Source organism: Protobothrops mucrosquamatus, unplaced genomic scaffold (assembly GCF_001527695.2).
Source record: "Protobothrops mucrosquamatus isolate PMUCROS unplaced genomic scaffold, P.Mucros_1.0 scaffold2072, whole genome shotgun sequence".
Taxonomy (NCBI): Eukaryota; Metazoa; Chordata; class Lepidosauria; order Squamata; family Viperidae; genus Protobothrops; species Protobothrops mucrosquamatus.
The window spans coordinates 107,543-127,388 of record NW_015388177.1 but is presented as its reverse complement, the minus strand read 5'-3'; the positions used below and the strand labels follow the sequence as shown (position 1 = coordinate 127,388).

The window sequence follows — 19,846 nt, the reverse complement described above, 5'->3', positions numbered from 1 at the left end:
TTGTGTCCTCCATGCCAAGCTACAGAGTCAAGTTTTAACCCCCTTGCAGAACACCAATACATTGAGGGCTTTCCTCACCTCTGTGGGGCAAGATGTTCCACAATGCAGGTGCAGCATCAGAAAAGGCTCTCTTCCTAGACCCCGCCAGTTGAAATTGTGACTGATTGCATCTGTAGCATGCCTTCCCTACCTGACAGAGTCGGATGGGCTGCTGTGATGCAGTGAAGTTGGTTCCATTGGTAACCTGACCCTATGCCATATAGGGCTTTATAGATGATGACCAACACCTTGAATTGGACCTGGAAGCAAAGTGGTACCCAGTGTAGTTTGCAGAGCAGAGGTGTTATATGTGCCCTTCTTTGGGCACTCAGTATGACTCATGTGGCTGCATTCTGCACCAGTTGAATCTTCCAGATACTTTTCAAGGGTAGCCCTATGTAGAGTGTGTTACAGTAGTCCAACTGGGAGATGACCAGAGTATGAGTGACCTGTTTTACTCACAGTCCTGCTTAGTTTTAGAAAAGAGCTAGACAATAACCCTACTGGATCATTGTTCCAGACATATTTCCTTACCTAAACAGAAAAAACAGAATGACCACGGGCAGACAAAAATATTTAAAGGAAGAGTGAATGGGTTGATAGTAAGGAGATTACCAAGAAAATAATTGTTAGAATGGATGAAGATTTTGGAAAAAGGAGAGAGAGAGAGAGAGACAGGGAATTTAAAAGTAAAAGGCAATATATGAAGTGTAATATACATGTGGTGGAAGCTAGGGTGCTTTTATGGATAGATAAATATGGAAAACAGAATTTTTGCAAACTAGCTTTAGTTTCTTTTTTTAATTAAAAAAAATCTAATGTTCTTTATTTCTTTGCCTTCTTTGCCTTTGCCTTCCTGCATTTTATCCAGCATTCTTATGCCAAAAGGGAATAGGATGAGAGAGATATATATCTACATATGCTGTATGCACGTTTGTTTGTTTTTATAGAGAAGACAAAGGGAAAATGGTAGGCTAGGGTGGTCTGATATAACACTTTGTTTGGGATGGTCTCATATGCTGTATCTACATCTGTTTAAAAGAAGGACTATTTTAGTGAATAAAGAATAATGAAATAAAAGAAGCATATAGAAGGGAGATAAGTTGTCAGATGTGTTATTGGCAATGGAAGATAGAAGCCAAGGAAATGAATACCTTAAGTTGAAAAGCGAGACCCTGCTGTCTTGCTTATTTTGGACAATCATCATTTCCTGCAGGGAGCATCTGTGCTGTGAAAACTATCTCAAAGGAGAGGCAGGAAGAATGTGTTGTGATTGCTTGAGGATATAACTTTTACCTGGACCAAGTTTAATTGGTTTTCTATTATAATTTCTAGCAGCATTACGTTGTTATTATCTTCCCGGGTTATCCCACTGCAAACTTAGAGTTGTTGGAAATGTTGCATTTCATAGTCTCTACTTTGGATAGGCAAAGTTTCATTTAAATTGCAGTTCTCCAGGATCAACTAAATAAAGGAGTTTTATGGGACAACAATTCATTGGATAAGAATGTCTTTCAAGAGTTTAGATCAAGTAAAAATGTTGTACTGTAATAACAAGGGTGAATAACATGCTTGTCTTTAAGAACAAATGAAACAATAGGTAGTGTGGCTGGGACTGCAATTGTGCACATGCACACACATGTATACTCACACCCACAGACATCAATAAATATATCTTCACTTCATCAGGGAGGGAGCTTGGGACGAAGAGAATCTATAAGCTAGCAAGGACTGGTGATCATTAACGTTTTCTAGATCATTTCAGGTAGTTCTTGACATATGACTGTAATGGAGCCTGCCCATGATAGTTGATCTTAGGACCTTTTTTCAGAGGTTGTAAAATGAATGCCATGGCCATAAAGCAAACCTATTGTTTGCTATGGGTCACTTTTGCCAAAAACCAAAAATAAATTCTGATTTTCAGCAAAAAGTAGAAGAATATGGTAACAATACACCAGGATGCTGTGAACAGACATAAATGTGGGTTGTTTGCCTAGTGCCCAACATGAAGCCACCGTGTCTTTGGAGAGGGGGCAGCCATTGGAACTTTGGAACTATACCCAATGGGATGGGTCCATTATAACTTTGAATGACCATCATTGGAGGATAACCTATAGAATCATTGTGTTTTCTTGCTGTTATTAGTAACAGAAAAGCAAAAAAGCAACAACAACAACAAGCCTGCATATGGGGACGGGGATGGTTTTTTTCTTATCTTGTTCAAGTTTTGGAAATAATGTCCTATTTCCCACTATCCACGCAAGAGGACTAACAGAGAAAGTGTTTCTATGGTTCTGCAGGCCACGTGTGTGTGTGGGGGGGCTAGTTTGTGTGCAGTTTGTATATTGTCGAAATGAACAGACTCCTAGCAAAAGAACTAATGAAATAATGTATACTGTACCATATTCGGATTTTCCTAAATTAGAAAAATGAAATCAGTTTTGTAACATTTCTGGAAAATGTTCCAGGTGATAGTGGATGATCATTGAGTTAGCTCTAATTAATGTCCAAAGGAATTGTTATATCGTGTACAGTATATGCTGCCACTTTTTTCTCTTCACTGTTTAGCATCCTGCAAGATTAGGGAGGCATATGAAAATTATAAATTAATCACTAAAGAAACAAATAACCTGAGCAATGGAGGGTGTTCCACATGTGGGACACTATTATGATTTGCTGATTGAGTAGATTTGTGCAAAGGGACAAGTTGAGGATGGGTTGTGAAAAGCTTTCTTTGCCAGTGGAAAATAAAACTAGCATGAAACCTTAAACATTTGGGCAAACTAATAATAAATTAGAAATTCATCCTTACAATGCTAACTTAGGGTTAACTTCCGCTTGTCTCAATAGGCTTCTGAATAAACATGCATCGGACTGTGCTACAAATTATGTATGCCCTATTTACAATAAAACAGAGACATTTTAAGCCAAGAAACCAATTAAGCAGTGTTTTAGTGACTAGTAATAACTGCTGTGAATAAGCTGAAATGAATTATTCGGGAGAAATAAGAAAATCTTTTCCTAAGTCAAATACATGAGCAGGATTAAGATGCTGCCTTCAATTACTCAGGTGAAGCTGTGGATTTAATGGTAGCAGTTAAGTTGTTCTTGATATTCCCTGATATAAATGAGATTCCAGTCAAAGCTGACTGTTTCTAATTAAGCCTAATATTTCCCTGGTGAGCCTTTATAATGTCTTAAATTCTACAGTGCTTCAGGGAATCACTATCTTACCAAAACTGCAAATGCTGTTAGGTCTACTAATATAGTGGTGTCTAATGATTGCTATCTAAATAAAATACTGAAGGGCCAGCACTATTCTACTTAACTGTCACTCAGAGGGAAAGAAAACGAAAGTGTGTTGCATATGAACATTTTTATTTCAGAATGAGCATATGTATGCATATCTTCCTTGCATACACATGTGGTGTGTGTGTGTGTGTGTGTGTGTGTGTGTGTGTGTGTGTGTGTAGCTGTATAGATAATCCTGAAATCAGTCTTTATATAACTGTATCAGGAATAAAGTATTTGGAAGTTAAGCTAATTTTTCTTCCAGATCATTCAGTATCTAACTCCTAACCAATTAGCCACCCTCTTAAATTGAAATATATTTATTTATGTTCTGGGCACATGACTATTTGAAGGAAATAACAATGTCTAATATGCATTTTAATGTGAATAGGGATACATTTGTAGCTTAATCCTTAAAAGGACATAATGATTATGCATATATGGCCTATTTATATACATAACATTGATGCAAAACAATCTCACATGTATTATATAATGCTATGTATTATTTTCCAAAATGGAAGCTGAAACCCCACCAATAGCAATTACATTTTATGCCTATACATAATTAGGAAACTGAGACAACTGTTCCTTATTAAAAGATAAATTGTTTGGAAAAAATGCTTGTCTTTTTCTCTGTGAATGGGAGTTTAGTCTGAACTTGAGTAGAATGAAATGACTCCTTAGTTTAGACCAAGATATTCTGAAGTCCTTTTGCAAAATTAAGTCTTGGTTTAAAACTTACTGACTTTCGTAATAAAGCCTAATGTGGATGTAGCATCTGAAGGTCTCCTCTCTCTTTCCAAGCTAGTTAGGATGAGGAAAACTGCCACATCATATCACTCCTCTGAATATATCCATATGCTAATTAACTGGCTGTGCAGCTCTTTGGATTTGAAGGGGAAAAAAGTGCACTAGAGCTTATGGAAGCACAGCCTGTCATTAACATCTTAAAGCAACTGCATTTTATCCTGGGACATGTTTGATTGAAAGAATTGCTGACAGATATCATGCATTCTCATATTTTAGATGTGTTGAAGTTAGAAGCCTTCTCTAATGAAGACTTTTTTTAGATTCCTTCGCTTAGTATAGAGTTAGATTTATTGGACTTTACTGACAAATATCATGCATGTGCCCATGCCTACTCCAAAACACCTTTTCTCTTTCAAATCAGGTGCCCCCCTGCCCCCCCACCCCTGGTTGACTGTCATGTCTGCTCTAATAATGAAACAGTGATTCCCTGAAAATCTTTTTATTTGCAGAGCTACAGGTTGGAATGGAATTTAGTTCAGGCTTATTATGATTCTAACCAGTCCTGTAATGGAGGTTCATACGCAGCAATCTAAGTGGTCCTTCATCTCAGCAGATCAATTTCATGTTATAATGATATTTTCAGAGACCCATTCATACCATTCTTACCCCATAGGCTTTTGATAACCTGTATTTAATGAGAAAAAATAAGCTGCAGAGAAAATGTGAGAAACAATGCCTTCCCATTTCAATCACATTTCACTCGTATCCAACTCTAAATTTGTTGATTTAGGAGAGAAATTGTTATTAGGAAAATAGAAACTCCATGCTTCATACTTGACCTACTAAAACTAGAGAAGGAAGACCAATGTAAAGTATGGAGTCTTAAAAATATCTTTATTGCTGGGTCGAAAGTCCATGGCTTGCATTGGGTGCATTCTTTCCGCTAAGAGAAAGTCTTCTTCAATCTATGCAGCTTTTCTGTTGGCAGAATAAGGTTTCTTCCTTCACTAATTCCCCCCCTAAATCCCTGTTTCCAATAACTGCTTTGGGAGTTTGTGGGATCCTCCAGAATGATGGAGGGACATTGCCTTCTCTCCTCTCTGCCAACAGGGGCATTCTGAATGGAAAGCTTTTGTCAAAAAAAACAATCAAACTGTATTTAGGTATTAGTAAGAATCATTTTCAGTATTGGTGTCTTCTTTTACTGGCAACCCTAGTTTTTAAAAGCCTTAGTTTTCCAGATAGTAGGGAAATACACTTTAGATTAATAAGATGTCAAATGACCTCTTTTCTACCTGTTCTTTTTATTTTAGACAGCTGATCTGTTAAAGGTCTTGGTAACTTTGCAAGGTTCTGCAGAAGAGTCTTTCTGGATCTCAGATTGGAGATATGAGAGCAGTAATCTTTTCTTTTTCCTTCAGGGAACTATTGACTCCTGGCAATAACAATTTTTATTTTTGACAGTGGGTTGCCATTGCCTCCTTCCTAACACTGAGAGAGAATGATTGCCCAAAATCACCCATTGGCTTTGTGCATAAGGCAGGACTAGAATTCATGGTATCCTGGTTTTTGGCCCAGTGCTTTAACTATTAACTGGCTCTTGAGAGCAATAATATTGGATAGTATTCTATCTATAATGACTGGAAGAAGTTCCTGCTCTGTTTCCTTGTCAAATTGAACTTCAGTTTTCATTTCCAATCAAAACATGCATGCAAGAATCTATCAAGCTAGCAATACATGCCTATTTTTCTCTTACTTCTATGTACCAAATATATTGATAGAGAGTATAGATATACTATATAAAATAAACTATAACCATGTTAGGGTTATCAACTTTCAAACCTGAGACCCAAAGAGGAAATAGACTTAGCTAACATTTGCATATGCCAAATTGTATGTATTGAGAAATAGCTATTATTTAATTGGAAATCTGGGGAGATAAATTATATCCAAGTGAGTTTTCTATTTTCCCCCAAGCAATTAGTTTGCCGCTTTTCTTTTCCTGAGGGAATGAGGTGGAAATTCCTCTTCCCTCTCTCATCAGGAGGGATTCTTTGCTTTCGGCATTTTTCCAGGAAAAAGTCTTAAAGTCATAAAGAGAGGATAAAGTCTCACCCAGTTCCATTCATGTTGCTCAAAAGTTGCTCGTTAGTGCTTATTTTCTTCATGGTCAACAGCTTCTGACTGGCCACACAAATGTGGCCAATCTTTCCCCACTGGTTTGGAGGGCTTCCTCGGATCAAATGGAAGGGATGCCACTCCTCTGTGATCAACGATGGTCCCTTCCTTTGTCACCTCTCCGGGGCGACTTTCAACCCTTTTTAGGGTCCTCAATGGGGTTAAATCGAACATGGAAGACGGAGCCCTCTCTTGCTGCGTGCATCACGCCGCGACGCCTAACTGGAAGCCCCAAGTTGTGAGTTCTATGCCAATCCAGTCTGTTGTCCTGGTGAACGTTAAAGGATGCCTTTAAACAGAGGACTGTCTTCTATAAAATCTAACTAATAGATGGGAAATGGGTGGACAAGCTCCAGGACTTTCTTTTTTGAGCAATTGAGTTATGTAATTATGCCATTGTACAATGTTAATGTACTTTAGAGGTTTTCCATTGACTATTAGAAATACAGGAGCCATTTGTTTTCATAAGCAAATTTCACTTTTGCTAGGAGTACATTTTCAGAAGCATGTATTTGGACAAAGATACCCTCCAATCTCAAACCAGATTTAACAATCTGAAAGATCACCTCTAATTTAACCATCTCCCTGTACAGTAGAGGTACTTATTTCAAATTTCAGTTCTTAAAGTAATAGCCAAAAGATAAACAATGTATAAATGAGCAAATTCACAAGAAAAAAAATTAATCCCATTACTACATCATTTTTACATTCATTTTTGGCCAGTCATTTCTGATGATTGTGGCTATTGACACAATAGACACTCACAGCTTTAAAACAATATAGTTCTTTTTTACTGGATTGTTAATTGCTTTATTGAAGTACAAATGAAAGAAATTATTTTCAAACTGCAATTTTCAGTTCAAGGAGACTCTGCCAAATAAAAGGGGTTTTGAGTATTGTTTGTTTAAAAGATTATAATGGGGATTCAATCAGTTACTGAAGTCTGCCTCAGCTAGTAATAAATGGTGGGACTTCAGTACAAGAGTGAGGAAACTATCCATTTTTCTGTTTTCAAGTTTTTCTGCCAGACAACAGTTTGGGTTTCCAGAAATGCAAATGAATGATACCAATAAGTAATGTTTGTTGAGAAATTTGTCCTGGATTAGATAGTCTATATTTGGAATGCATTTGTATTTTTGGGTTGTTGGTGGTTATATGCTGTTTTTAAAATTTGCAATGATTTAGTGTTATGTTTGAACATTGGCATTTGCAACCTTTGCAGATTCATCTCTCACATCACTTTGATATTCACTGTGCAATTACCAGATAATTCTGAGATTGGCATACAAGAGTTTTTCCAGATTATTCATTTGTCATTGCTTTGCAACTGAATTTGAGACAAAACAATCTACATCATATTGTACTATAATAGTAGTTCATCTCCGAAGTCCAATGAAGACAACTGCTTTTAGTTTTTAGCACCTTTCCCCAATATATGCAGCGTGCTGACTATAAAACTGACAAATGATATGAATGTGCTTGTTAGGCTTCACTGGATGTCTTACTCTAAATGCCTAAAGTAGTTTGGTATAATTAATGCAATTTTGGTTCAATTGCACCAGGGAGTACAAATGTATGTCAGGATATTAATAAATGATATTGCAATAGATGCATTAATGCATTCTTGCATTATGATGATCCAGCAGATATATTGGCTTTTTAAATATGAAAGGAGTCTTCACTTATTACTATAGTTTAGAATATAGGTAAAAGTAAAGAAGGGAGCATGTTCATTTAGAATTCATGTAAACTGAAATGTGAATTCTGAGTTACCGAATTCAAGATTTTGAAAATTACAGACATTTGCCCCTATTTCCACATTCCATATGAATTAAAATTGATTCATTTTATTCAATTTTGGTTAGACTCTAAGTGTTGTATCTAATCTTTAAGAAGAATTCAGATAACTTTGAACAAGTTCAGAGAAGACGATCCAATATGATCAGGGGATTAAAAATAATAGAAAGTGGAAACTAATTTTTGAATAGATACTGAAGGAATCGGGAAAGGTTGGCATTGTTAAATGAAGATATGATCATAAAGAAATGTTCCTTGTTAGTCTAGAACAAGAAGAAAGTCAAGGAAAGTCAAGGAAAAAGCTGGCTCACTGGTTGGAAAAGATGGCAAGATGGAGATGGGCAACAGGAAGAAAGCAGAACTGCTTAATTCCTATATTGTATTTGCCTTGACACACACAGTTTGACTTGTCAGAAGAAGCACTATGGGAGAAGAAGAGAAATGTAGATCAAAATATGTAAGGATTTGATGAGAAAACAGTTAATTGCTCTCAATCAAGTCAAGTTCCCTGGACTAGACAGGTTATATTCCAGGATGTTAAAGGAACTAGTGTGTTAGCAGAGAGCCACTGATTGAAATCTTTGAGAAATCTTGATGCCCAAAGGAAGTACCATAAGACTAGACAAGAGCCAATGCTGTTCCAATATTTTAAAAAATAGGAAAAGTGATTCCAGGAAACTACTAGCCAGTGTGACATCAGTACAGGAGTAAATCCAATGAGTTTGCAAGCACTTAGAAACAAACAGTAATTACCAGAAGCACAGAGTTGTTAAAACAGGTCATGCCAGACAAGTCCTAACTGGTTTCTTTGACAATGTGACTAGATTAGTGGAGCAAGGGAATGTTGTGGATACAATGTACTTAGATTTCTGTAAGTCAGCTAATGAAATAGACCACAAACTCCTCTTAATAAATTGGAACCATGTGAGATGGATGGTTCCACTACCAGAAATATTCATGACTGGTTGAACAACTGTAGCTAGAGTTAGGCCTTTAATAGGTCTATGTCCACATAGAGGGAGTATATGGGAAGGGGTACCTCAGGATTTGATCCTGAAACTAGTACCTTCTAACATGGCCTAAATGATAAGAAATAGAAGGTGTGAATGACATAAAACTGGAGAGGGGATTGCTAACACTCCAGAAAACAGGCTCAAGATTCATAATGTTCATGATAGAGTTGAGCACTGGGCCTATCCCACAAAATGTAGTTCAATTGTGAGACATGTAAAATTCTGCCTTAGGCAGGATAATCCTAAACACAAGTACAAGATAAGCTGTGCCAGATTTAGCATTTGTACTTGCAAAGGATCTTGGTAGACCACAGGTTAAGCATGACCCAACAATGTGTGTTGTACCTCAAAGAGCCAGTGCAGTTTTCACCTACATCAGTAGAGGTCAAGATCACAGAAAGTTATAGTACCGAATGAAGGTGAATATATGTGTCCCAGGATAATGTTACTGAAACCAATCTGGGTCGGTCACTGTGGCCAGAGGTTTAGTCTTTCAAGCTCTTGGACTCGTGCTGGAGCCCAGAATTATTATTATTATTAGTGTCCAAGAAGCTTCTTCAGTTCAGAACTGAAGAAGCTTCTTGGATGAGAAGCAAAATGTTTTCAAGAGAAAACAAAGAAAGTCCAGTTGCCCTTTGAAAAAAACATCTTTGGGACAATTAAGGAAGTCAGATTCTGAGTAAAAGGGGAAGAAATAGTAGGAGAAGGTTGACTGTAGAGCCCATTACCCACAGAGTTGAGGGTTCTCTTGTTTTAGATGTGTTAAAATTAGAAGCCTTCTCTAATGAAGGCTTTATTTAGATTCCTTCACTTAGCACAGAGTTAGATTTATTGGCATAAATGGACTTTAATTATGCTTCAATTCAAAGATTCTAGGTATTAGGACAGATATTGGGTAGCAAGTAATGAATGTATCATTGTTTATATATAAGCAGGTTGAGGTTTGGTGCTGACAGAGAGGACGTTATTCATTATTTTAATTGGTAGAAGGTTTCAAGGTTAAGTTGCGCATAACTGAATTGGGTTACCCATCTGATTGACTGGTATGAGCTCTTCTCATAACTGACCTTGAGTTGACAGTCACAATACTTTCAAAATCTTTCTATTTTAGTTCATGGAAATTAATTAACGGGAAATAGCATTGCCGCAATCCTGAGTGTCAGCTGTAACATGCTAATTTCCATAATTTCCATCGGGTCATTCAGAATAGTAATATATCTAGAAAGCTATTTAAGATTTCTAATGTGTGAAACCAATTGACCGGAGTGGTGTTTTTCCCCACTGCCTTCCCAAGTTAGGCGTGATAAATGACAAGTGTACAAATGTACCAACTGGTTTGCAAAAAAAAAATAAAAAAATGTATGCATATTTAAAGTTGGACTGAATTTTTCTTTCTCTTTTTTTGTCACTAGGCTAATCAAAAGAGTTGATTTTTTTTTATTTTGGCCAATATAGAAGTCTCTTGTGATGTATTGTTATACCCAGAAAGGGTATTTTTTAAAAGTGAGAATGTAGATGTATTTCCTGTGAGATACATTAGATTAAAAGGGAAAGTTTCACTGACTCCTCAGTCATAAACCAACATAGACCAGTCATAGGCCAACCAAGTAAAGATATACTTACATTCCATACAGTATGTAAGAAATGGATGTTAAATCGTGATGGAGAATGAAAAGTTGCGGGAGGTGAAGATTTGTCAGAAATCACACTGATTAATGACCATAGATATGTAAAGAATTCATTCATTTAGCTTTGAATTTGTTGCATTCCAATTTCTTGGTTATGCTCTGTTTCTTCATAAGTTATGGAACATAGACATCCCTGGATATCTGAATCTCATGGGCTACCAATCTTATACAGTATATTGCCCTATGTGGAAAAAGTACAGCCTGAGTTAAAACTCAAATGGAAAACGAAAGTAATATAGTTAGGGATCTTGCACTGGGAGCCAATGCAGCACATTTAAGATTCATGTTACTTGTCTTACACAGGACAGCACAAATTGTAACTATTTGACATTTCCTTAGGTGCTGAACCAGCTTGATTTTAGCTAACTGCCTTCCCTGGCCATCTGGTGAAATGCCATGAAAAGACTTCTTAGGGGCTAATTATTTCCTAAATTAATAACATTGACTGGTTTGCTGTGTTGTAGTGTTTCTGTGGGATGTGATGCAGTTACAAACCCTTCAGTGTGAGAGTTGTAACAATTGTGTGATGTCATGACATCTTCATCTATGTACAGCATTTCTACATCACAAAATATGTATGGTGCAAATCTGCTTTTGCTCATCCAGAACTGGGATTGTAGAAGTTACTGCCAAAATTATTGGCTTCTCCCACAGTGTCTAAGATCCATGATGGATGCTGCTGGTCTCTTTAAATGTATAGCTATCTTCTCCAAGCAGGTGTTTTTCAAATATATTGGCCTACAACAGGCATGTCAAACTGCCGGCCCGCGGGCCAGATGCATCATACTGAAACCGCGCCCACCTCATTGCCGGCAATGGAGAAAAAGTCGCAATATGTCGTGCACTGTCACATGACATCGCGAGTTTGACATGCCTGGCCTACAACTTTCTTTATTCTTAGTGCCAATTATCATGCAGTCCTTAAGTGACAGGCACTGTATTCCTAAATTGCCAATGTGTGCCAACTGGAAAAGGCTGGTCAGAACAATATAGATTTTCTTACAATTATAATAACTTTTTCTGCAGTTATGCTGTTTCTGTAGAATATAGTCTCCAGAACTCTTTGCTAGTGTTAATATCAACTCATGTTTAAAAGCATGTATAAATGATCACTGAATTCAACAAGACTTACTTTTAAATAGACATAGATTGTGCTACAAAACATTTGTTATTGCCATTGTATATCATCTTAAGTTGCCTTGTTGTTCTGTTTAGTTTACTGTTATTGGTATTATTAAGCCAATTTGGAAAATAAATAGCTGTGAATATGCCTAACTTTTAACTTAGCTGGCCCACATGACTTTGCCTTCAATAATGGTTATCACATTGAATGTCTATGATGTAATTTTATTCAGATGGGAGATTTAAAGAGGTGTGATCTGGTGCAAGTATGCAATTTGACATCTGAGATCTCATATAAAAAAATATTTTCTATAAGCCATGATTGGAAAGCATCAAAATACTTGCAGCTGCTGCATTGTTTGCTGGAAGAGAATGAAAATAGCTGGAATGATTAGAGGACTTGTGGGGGAAGTAAATAATACCACGTGCATGCTAACTTCATCACACAAATCATGCAACTTATATAGGCATTATGAACAATGACATAGTAACACGTACCATTTTGATGTTGTGGTTTATTTTGGGTGCTGCTGGGAGCGGTAAATAGTTTTGAAGTTATTCTGCCAGTTTTCAGTTGAACATTTTTGAAATATTTCAGTGCAGTGCATTTTTAAATAGCTCCCTGTAATGTTCCTCTTTCAAGGCAGAGATAATAAGAATTAAACAAGGGTAACACAACAGCCTCTAAACTGTTCAGCAACCAGAGAATATGCTGAGCCATTGAAGAAATTCTCTTACTCTAACTTCAAAAACTTCAGCCGGTTTTTTTTCATTTTCTTCTCTGGGATATCAGGATTGATATGACATTGAAGAAACAATCACTAGTTTGCTCTTGTATGGTCTCCTATAGGATCTCCTGCTTGAGTAGAGGGTTGGACTAGAAGACCTCAAAGGTCCCTTCCAGCTCTATTCTGATTAATGTAGCTTTGCTTTCTCTGATCATTGAGTTGTCCAGGGTACCAAGAGCTCATTGGCTATAGAACTTAGTACTTAGTGACATCAGAATTTTGGCTTCTTGCCAATATTATAAGTCCATTAATTATTTAATTAATTAGCAGAGGCAGCAGAATGGCTGTGACAATGGGATGCAATGTTACAATGATAAGAAAGATGCATAGAAAAACTGGCATAGAAAAAAGTACTACTCATAAACTTACACCTGCTATAGTAAACATTTGGAGCCATTCCTGTAAATGTTAGTCTGGTACTCATTCACCAATTTATCAAGAGATAAATAAACTGTCCTAATTTTGCAGACTGGATTTTGCAGGATATTCAGAATGCTGAGAACAAAGTTGACTACTGCTTGATTGACTAATACCACTCTATAAAGCCTCAGTAAGACCACACCTAGAATACTGCATCCAGTTTTGGTCACCACACTATAAAAAAGATGCTGAGTCTCTAGAAAGAGTGCAACAAAGATGATTAGGGGTGGAGGTTAAAACATATGAAGAACAGTTACAAGAACTGGGCATGGCTAGTCTAGGAAGAGAAGGACCAGAGGTGACACGATAGCAGTGTTCCAATATTTGAGGGGCTGTCACAGAGAGGAAGGGATCAACCTATTTTCCAAAGCACCTGAAGGCCAGACAAGGAACAATGGATGGAAACTGAGAGATTCAACCTAGAAGTAAGGAGAAATTTTCTGACAGAACAATCAACCAATGGAACAGCTTGCCTTCAGAAGATGTGGGTACTCCATTTAAGAAGAGACTGGACAGCCACTTGTCAGAAATGGTATAGGGTCTCCTGCTTGTGCAGGGGGTTGGAATAGACCAACAAGATCCCTTCCAACTCTTTTATTCTGTACTCTGACTATAGACTACCTCAATCTATACAATTTGATTTCCCGGTTCTGTTTGTAAGTTCAGCACAGATATATAGCATCCCGTTAGTACAAAACAGAACAAATCTAAAGCTTGTGACTGAAGCTGTGAAAGAATTTGAGACATGAGGACACGAATAAAGTCCAAGCTTAATAAAATATTTAATAAGGTAGTAAACCCCATTTGCTGATTACTCATGTCAAAGTCAGAGTGCTCATCACACTGCTCAGCTCTGCTTTAGCATTCTTTCTAAATGGGAGTGAATGTGCAACTTGTAGATTGTGTGTAAAAAATTCTGAAGGAACAGAAAAATCACTGAATTTATGCAGCACTTCAAAGGACTACAAAACACTTTGAAAGTACCTGTTTCAATGTATTTCTTTGAAGTAAATCCCTGCTTCACATTAAGAATCTACTTTGATGGGATGATTCCAGTGAATGTCTTCAAATCAAAACACCCCTGTGAAGCTTTATACAGTTGACAGTCAATGTTTTTGTTTGTTAAAGTGTAATACAATTGACCAACATTAAAAATCTGGACCAACATTTTGCAAAAGCAGTAGTTAATCTTTATTAAAGCTTTAGATTTGTGAACTATGCTATGTAAGCTCTGAAAACAGAATTAAGGGAGTGATATTTTGATTCAGATTTTGTCCACTTCCAATTATTTTCAATACATACATTCTTCTGGTCTTCATTGAAATGACACACACCTGGAATATAAATATGCTGGTTCAAAAACTGGATGGGGATTACAAATAACTAGAAATGATATTGGGAATTACAGCTTTATCCTTTTTTCTTTTGACCTCCATTGGTATTTTTTTTACTTCAAGGTCCTTTAACACCTGAGGTGTATAAAAAGTGGTTGGGCAAATTCCTGCAGTTTCTTAGGTTATTGAAACAGATGCCATCTTATCTACTAAAAAATGGAACATTCACGTAGAGAAACCACACATATTTTAAACAACCCATATTTATTTGATAAAATAAAAACATAGCCTAAAGCAGAGCTGGAAAGATTTCTACTTTGGGTGAGAAAAAAACCCAAAGCACCCATAAAGCCTTAGCTGTACAAAGATTTGGCCCAAAGTGCCAACTCCATGATTCTTTCACAACTGGGATTAGGGATGATCAAGCTTCTGGCTAGGGAATTCTGGGAAATGATGTTCACACATCTTACTCCACTAATTCCCTTGATGAGATTTTCAGAAGAAAAATTTCAGAACAGTTGACCAGCTAATGAGCAAATATTTTCTTTGACCCACTTGTCAAAAATACATGTCTTCTGGAAGAATTTTAAAGGCTATGATTGACACCTGTGTCTCAGCGTAGGGAGGTTGTAATGCTTAATGCTTAATAATTAGACCATTAATTTTAATAGCTAATAGCTAAACTAATCAGGCATGTTCCAACCCCCCCCTCTCTCTCATTGATTATGTAAAAACAATTTTACTAGTGCAGAGATTGGCACTTGTAGAAAATTCCTTCATGACACCAAGATCAGGTGGAGAACCTGCTGTCATGAGGCATATGATGGAGCATATGAGCAGAAGCCCCTGAGATTTATTTCCTAGCGTAGATTGATCCGATTTTGCTGCTATTACTGTTACACCTTCCTCCTCCTATTTTTCCTACAACAACTGTGTGAGGTGAGTTGGGCTAAGAGAGGCCAAGGCCACCCACTTGGCTTCCGTGGCTAAGGTGGGACTTGAACTCATGGTCTCCTGCTTTCTAGCCGAAGAGATTCAGTCCACGTCACAAATGAAGGAGTTCAGTTAAACAACAGAAAAAGGATATATTGATTTAGCACTGGAAAAGTAGTTCTTTTTATACTTTTATTTACCTTGTAAATGAAAAAATACTATTTAAAAAATATAGTTGGCAAAAAAAGGCAATATTATTATCCTCATCAGTTTTATTTAGCCTGAAGGAGTTCTTGTTCCTTTTAAAGAATGAGTAATAATGTAGTTTCCCCAAGGAGCTTTATACTGCTAGTTCAATTATTATTATTAACATTTATTTCACAACATTTATTTAAAATTAATATCCTAAAGAACCATGGAGGAAAAATATTTTTAAAAACTTTAAATTAAACCCCTATTTTGGGTTCAGTTTCCTTAATTTAATTAATTAAGCATTAAAGGAGTGAAACCTTCACTAATCTTCATAAGTATTAGATACATGTATAATGCATCTCAGCCTATATACTTTGCTAAGAACATACCTTAAATAATGCAGTCTGTTAGGATTATCTGTGGATTGTGGAATCAAAATCTATACAAAAATGCTTAGCATTTATGGGCTTTTTAAAAAGTGGTTAATGTGCTTTACATAAATTATTTAATAAATCCTTACAACAGCAGCAGTCCTATTAAATGTCATGTTACTCTCCTCGTGTCTTAAAAAAACAAGAAAGACTCATGATGAATCAGACCAAAGTCCAGCATCTTATTTATTATTATTTATGAAGAAAATTTATATTGCTGCCCAGCTCACTCTTGGTGACTCTGGGCAGCTTACAAGGATAAAACCCCAGCATAAAAACAAATATATAATTGTACAGTAATCAACAATTGATTCATGCAATAATCAACATTATGTCTCTGGGAAATCCACAAAAAATCTATGTGGGCAACTGCTCATCTCCACTGTTGTTCCAGATTCCTATTGGAAGGAACATTTCTTTGTTATAAACAGGGACTAAAAGGAATATTGAAACAATCTTGTCTAATATTTGGTGAATTGAATATTAGGTTAAGACTTCCACTCAGTCTCTCTTGCTTACAATACATACTCTTAGCCACCACCGTTTATTGCTCTTTTAGTAATTTTGCTTTGCAAAATTGGCTAAAGAAAGTGAAATTTGCCATGTGTATTGGTCTGTTGAAAAGTAATGAGAGAATACTGTCAGTTAATAGCAACTTTATTCTGGTGTAGACTTCTAGTTCTCAGATGGTGTAAACAGAAATAATTCTGATTTTTTTTTCTGTTACAGATTCCATGGATTCTTGCATTTTTAGAGTTGCTCCAATGGATGTCTTTTGCACTTATTGAATCTTTATTTGTGGGAATTATTTTGCTTTACATTCTGATCTAATAATGACTGAGTCATGTGATTGACAAGGGACTTGACTGGCCTAAAAAAGAAAAGTTTTGGTTGATATATTTATGACTTCAGTCCCCTTAAGAAAAGCATGCTCAGATAGTGGCTGGCACAGATACCATTTCCTTTCGGTAAGGCTGTGGAAGACGTGGCCACTCAAAATCTGAAAATGAGTGCACCATTAATTCCCAACAAGTCATGTTACAATCTGTTACAGACCAACAGAAATGAGATGAAAAATAACAATGAACACATGGTGTCTGTAGGAGACACAAATGCCAATCAAATCACGTCAGATGTCAGAACCCCTGGAACAGCAATAAGGACAAGCAATATTTCAGGAGAATCTGCTTGCTTACACACCAGTAAGCAAAAAACCAACAGACATTTAGACTGTGAGAGGAACAACCTTCAGGGCTCTACTGGTGAATCAGACTTTATACTGTCTTCTACCATCAGCAAGAAATTGCATGCAGATTGTAGGCCTGAAGGGCTTAAGGACACTTCAAAGCTAGTCACCATTAGCCGAGGACACAGTTTGTCCAATCTGAGGATCAAGGCAAGTGATAACCTTTCAGTAGTACTTTCAAAAAGTGATGCTGACCTTATTCAGGATGTTTCAAAGGAAAAAGCACTTAGAAGGATTGAGCCAGAAGGAATAAAACGCCTTTCTTTGGGGAGATCAAGAAAACTTATGGCTAAAACCGAAAAAGAATTTGTTGGCCGTGTATCAGGTAAACGCTTGCTTTCTGTATCCTTGGATTCCATCAATACTTCCATCAATCATTTGAGTGGGGACATGGAAAAATCTCAGAAAACATCAGCAGACCATTTTCTAGGCATGGTGTTCCATCCAACTGATGGTGTCTCTGAAGGAAACATTGTACATTACCCTAAATATTCATCTACCTCAGAAATGGAAAGAGCAAGTGCCCCAGCCATACAATCAGGTGTGGATAATGTACCAAATGCCAACAAACAAGACCCTCCACACCATGCTGTTGTTGATCTCCATTTAACCATTAAATCCAATGAAATTTGGAAACCAGAAGCACAAATTGACCATCAGAGTGGTAAGAGAGGAAAAGGGGAGGTGAAGTGTCCTTTGTCCTCACAGTCAAAGCGTGTAGGTGAGCAGAAAATGAACAAGGTTATGTTATTTGAATTTCTTGGATGTCCAGCAGAAGAAAATAATGTTGTGATACAGAATCAAAAGGATATGGGGACACAAGTACATAAGACCAAATTACATCCGTTGCCAAAAGAGGATCTGTTTTTAAATGAAGGATTTGACTCTATTAATGAAAGTCTGATAAGTGACAATGGCTCTCCAGATTTAAGAAAAGGAAATAGTAACAGCAAGGCAGCAAGCAAAGTGAACGAGGAATATAGAGCTGTAAAAAAGGAAGATTCTGTTTCAGCTCCTGGTGATGATACTATACATGTTGATAGATTGACATCAACAGGGAATGAAAACCTATACATTGCTAGCACAAGTTGTATTCCAGCAGTTAATGGGCATGTGTCTTTTATGGATAGTGTTAATGTGACAGACAGCAAACATCTGAATAACTATGAAAATAAGCAGATTCTAGTCAAAGGACCCAGTGAAGATGCTATAATTGTCCAATCTGATTTGAAAGATCCCAAACCACAAAATACAGAAAATATCTCCGTAAATTGTAACATTGAGAACAGTAATTTAGAAACCAGACATTTTTCAGTTCAGAGCAAGAAGACAGTTAATGAAACGAAAGAGCATTCAAGTAATGCACTGGAAAGCTGTAAAATAATAGCACAAAGTGAAACTTTTTTATGTCCCCCAACTCCTTTGCGCCCTTCTACAACTGTGAATGCCAGTAGCCACATCACAGCGTCAAACAGCAGTTTGAAGGAACTTTGTGTGCTTCATGTTGACAAGCTGCCATCTTCTGCAACCCGACCTCCCACTGACAGCACCCAGTTATTTAGCCTATCCCCTAAAGTGCCTAATAAAGCTACATGTAACAGTGCGATCCCTAAGCCTATCCTTATAAATTCCAAGGGGCCCCAACCAGCCACTTATAATGGTGAGAACGAGGATATGGAGAGGCATGAAGATAAGGTTGAAACTCCAGCCATCCCCAAGCCCAAACATGTGAGGCCTAAAATAATAACTTACATTAGAAGGAACCCTCAGGCAATCAGCCAGCTTGATCAGTCTGGATTGTCTTGCATGCCCCCTGCTTGTGGGTTGCCAGTGGCAACTGAACAGAAAATGTTCAATGATGGAGATATTAAACCAGGCAATGTTTTCTACGAAAAATTTAAAACTGACTTTCAGAAGCCTCAGATGTATAGTTCTGGATTTGTAGTATCTGGCATTAAATCCTCAGACCATCAGTTTAGCCAGATGGGTGAAAGGTTTTTCCATGAGGTAAGCTTTTTTCTCCCTTTTTTTAAAATACCCAGGCTATTGAAGTGAAATAAATGTGAATCTGTTAAGATGTGTGATAATCTTTCAAATATTCGATTTTAATATCTGTAGATTTTTTTTCTTGAAAAAGTAGATAGAATTACACTGGCATGGGAAAGAAACTGAACATATTGGGTAAGTATGGTGAAAGAAATATTCTTTATCATCTCATGTTTCTTTATTCATCTGTTTCCTTTTAGGAAAATTGTCACAAAATTCAAGGCTGAGATATTTGATTTTACAATACAAAAACAACACCTGCTGTAGCACTGATGTAAACATGGCTGGAAAATTCTCTTGCTTTGAAAAGCAGTTTTAAAATTGTAAAAAAAAACATTAAAAAAAGATTGAAATGACTCTATATTCAAAAATTATTTACAGCAATTCACCAGCAGGCTTAGCTCCACTTGACTGGTTCAATCTGTATCTCTTTCTCCAACTGCCAACTGTTTTTGAATTTAAATCAAAGCTTTGGCATTAGCTTTTAAAACTAATGGTCTCAAGCTGCCATCAAAAACGGTTTGCTAAATCCACTGTCTACTATTTTTTATGTTGATTTAACTTATCTAACATAG

The 19,846-nt window shown here is 36.8% G+C and overlaps 1 protein-coding gene across 1 annotated transcript in view; it reads left to right on the top strand.

Annotated features, from left to right (window-relative positions):
• Positions 1–16,976: 16,976 nt before the first annotated feature.
• LOC114923132 (microtubule-associated tumor suppressor candidate 2-like) overlaps positions 16,977–19,846 on the top strand; it is a gene marked incomplete at its 3' end in the record, with an annotated part of 102,767 nt that continues 99,897 nt past the window's right edge. Inside the window, exon 1 of the mRNA XM_029285687.1 lies at positions 16,977–19,232. Within this exon, the coding sequence (XP_029141520.1) occupies positions 16,986–19,232 (2,247 nt within the window). The remainder of the gene's footprint in view (positions 19,233–19,846) is intronic.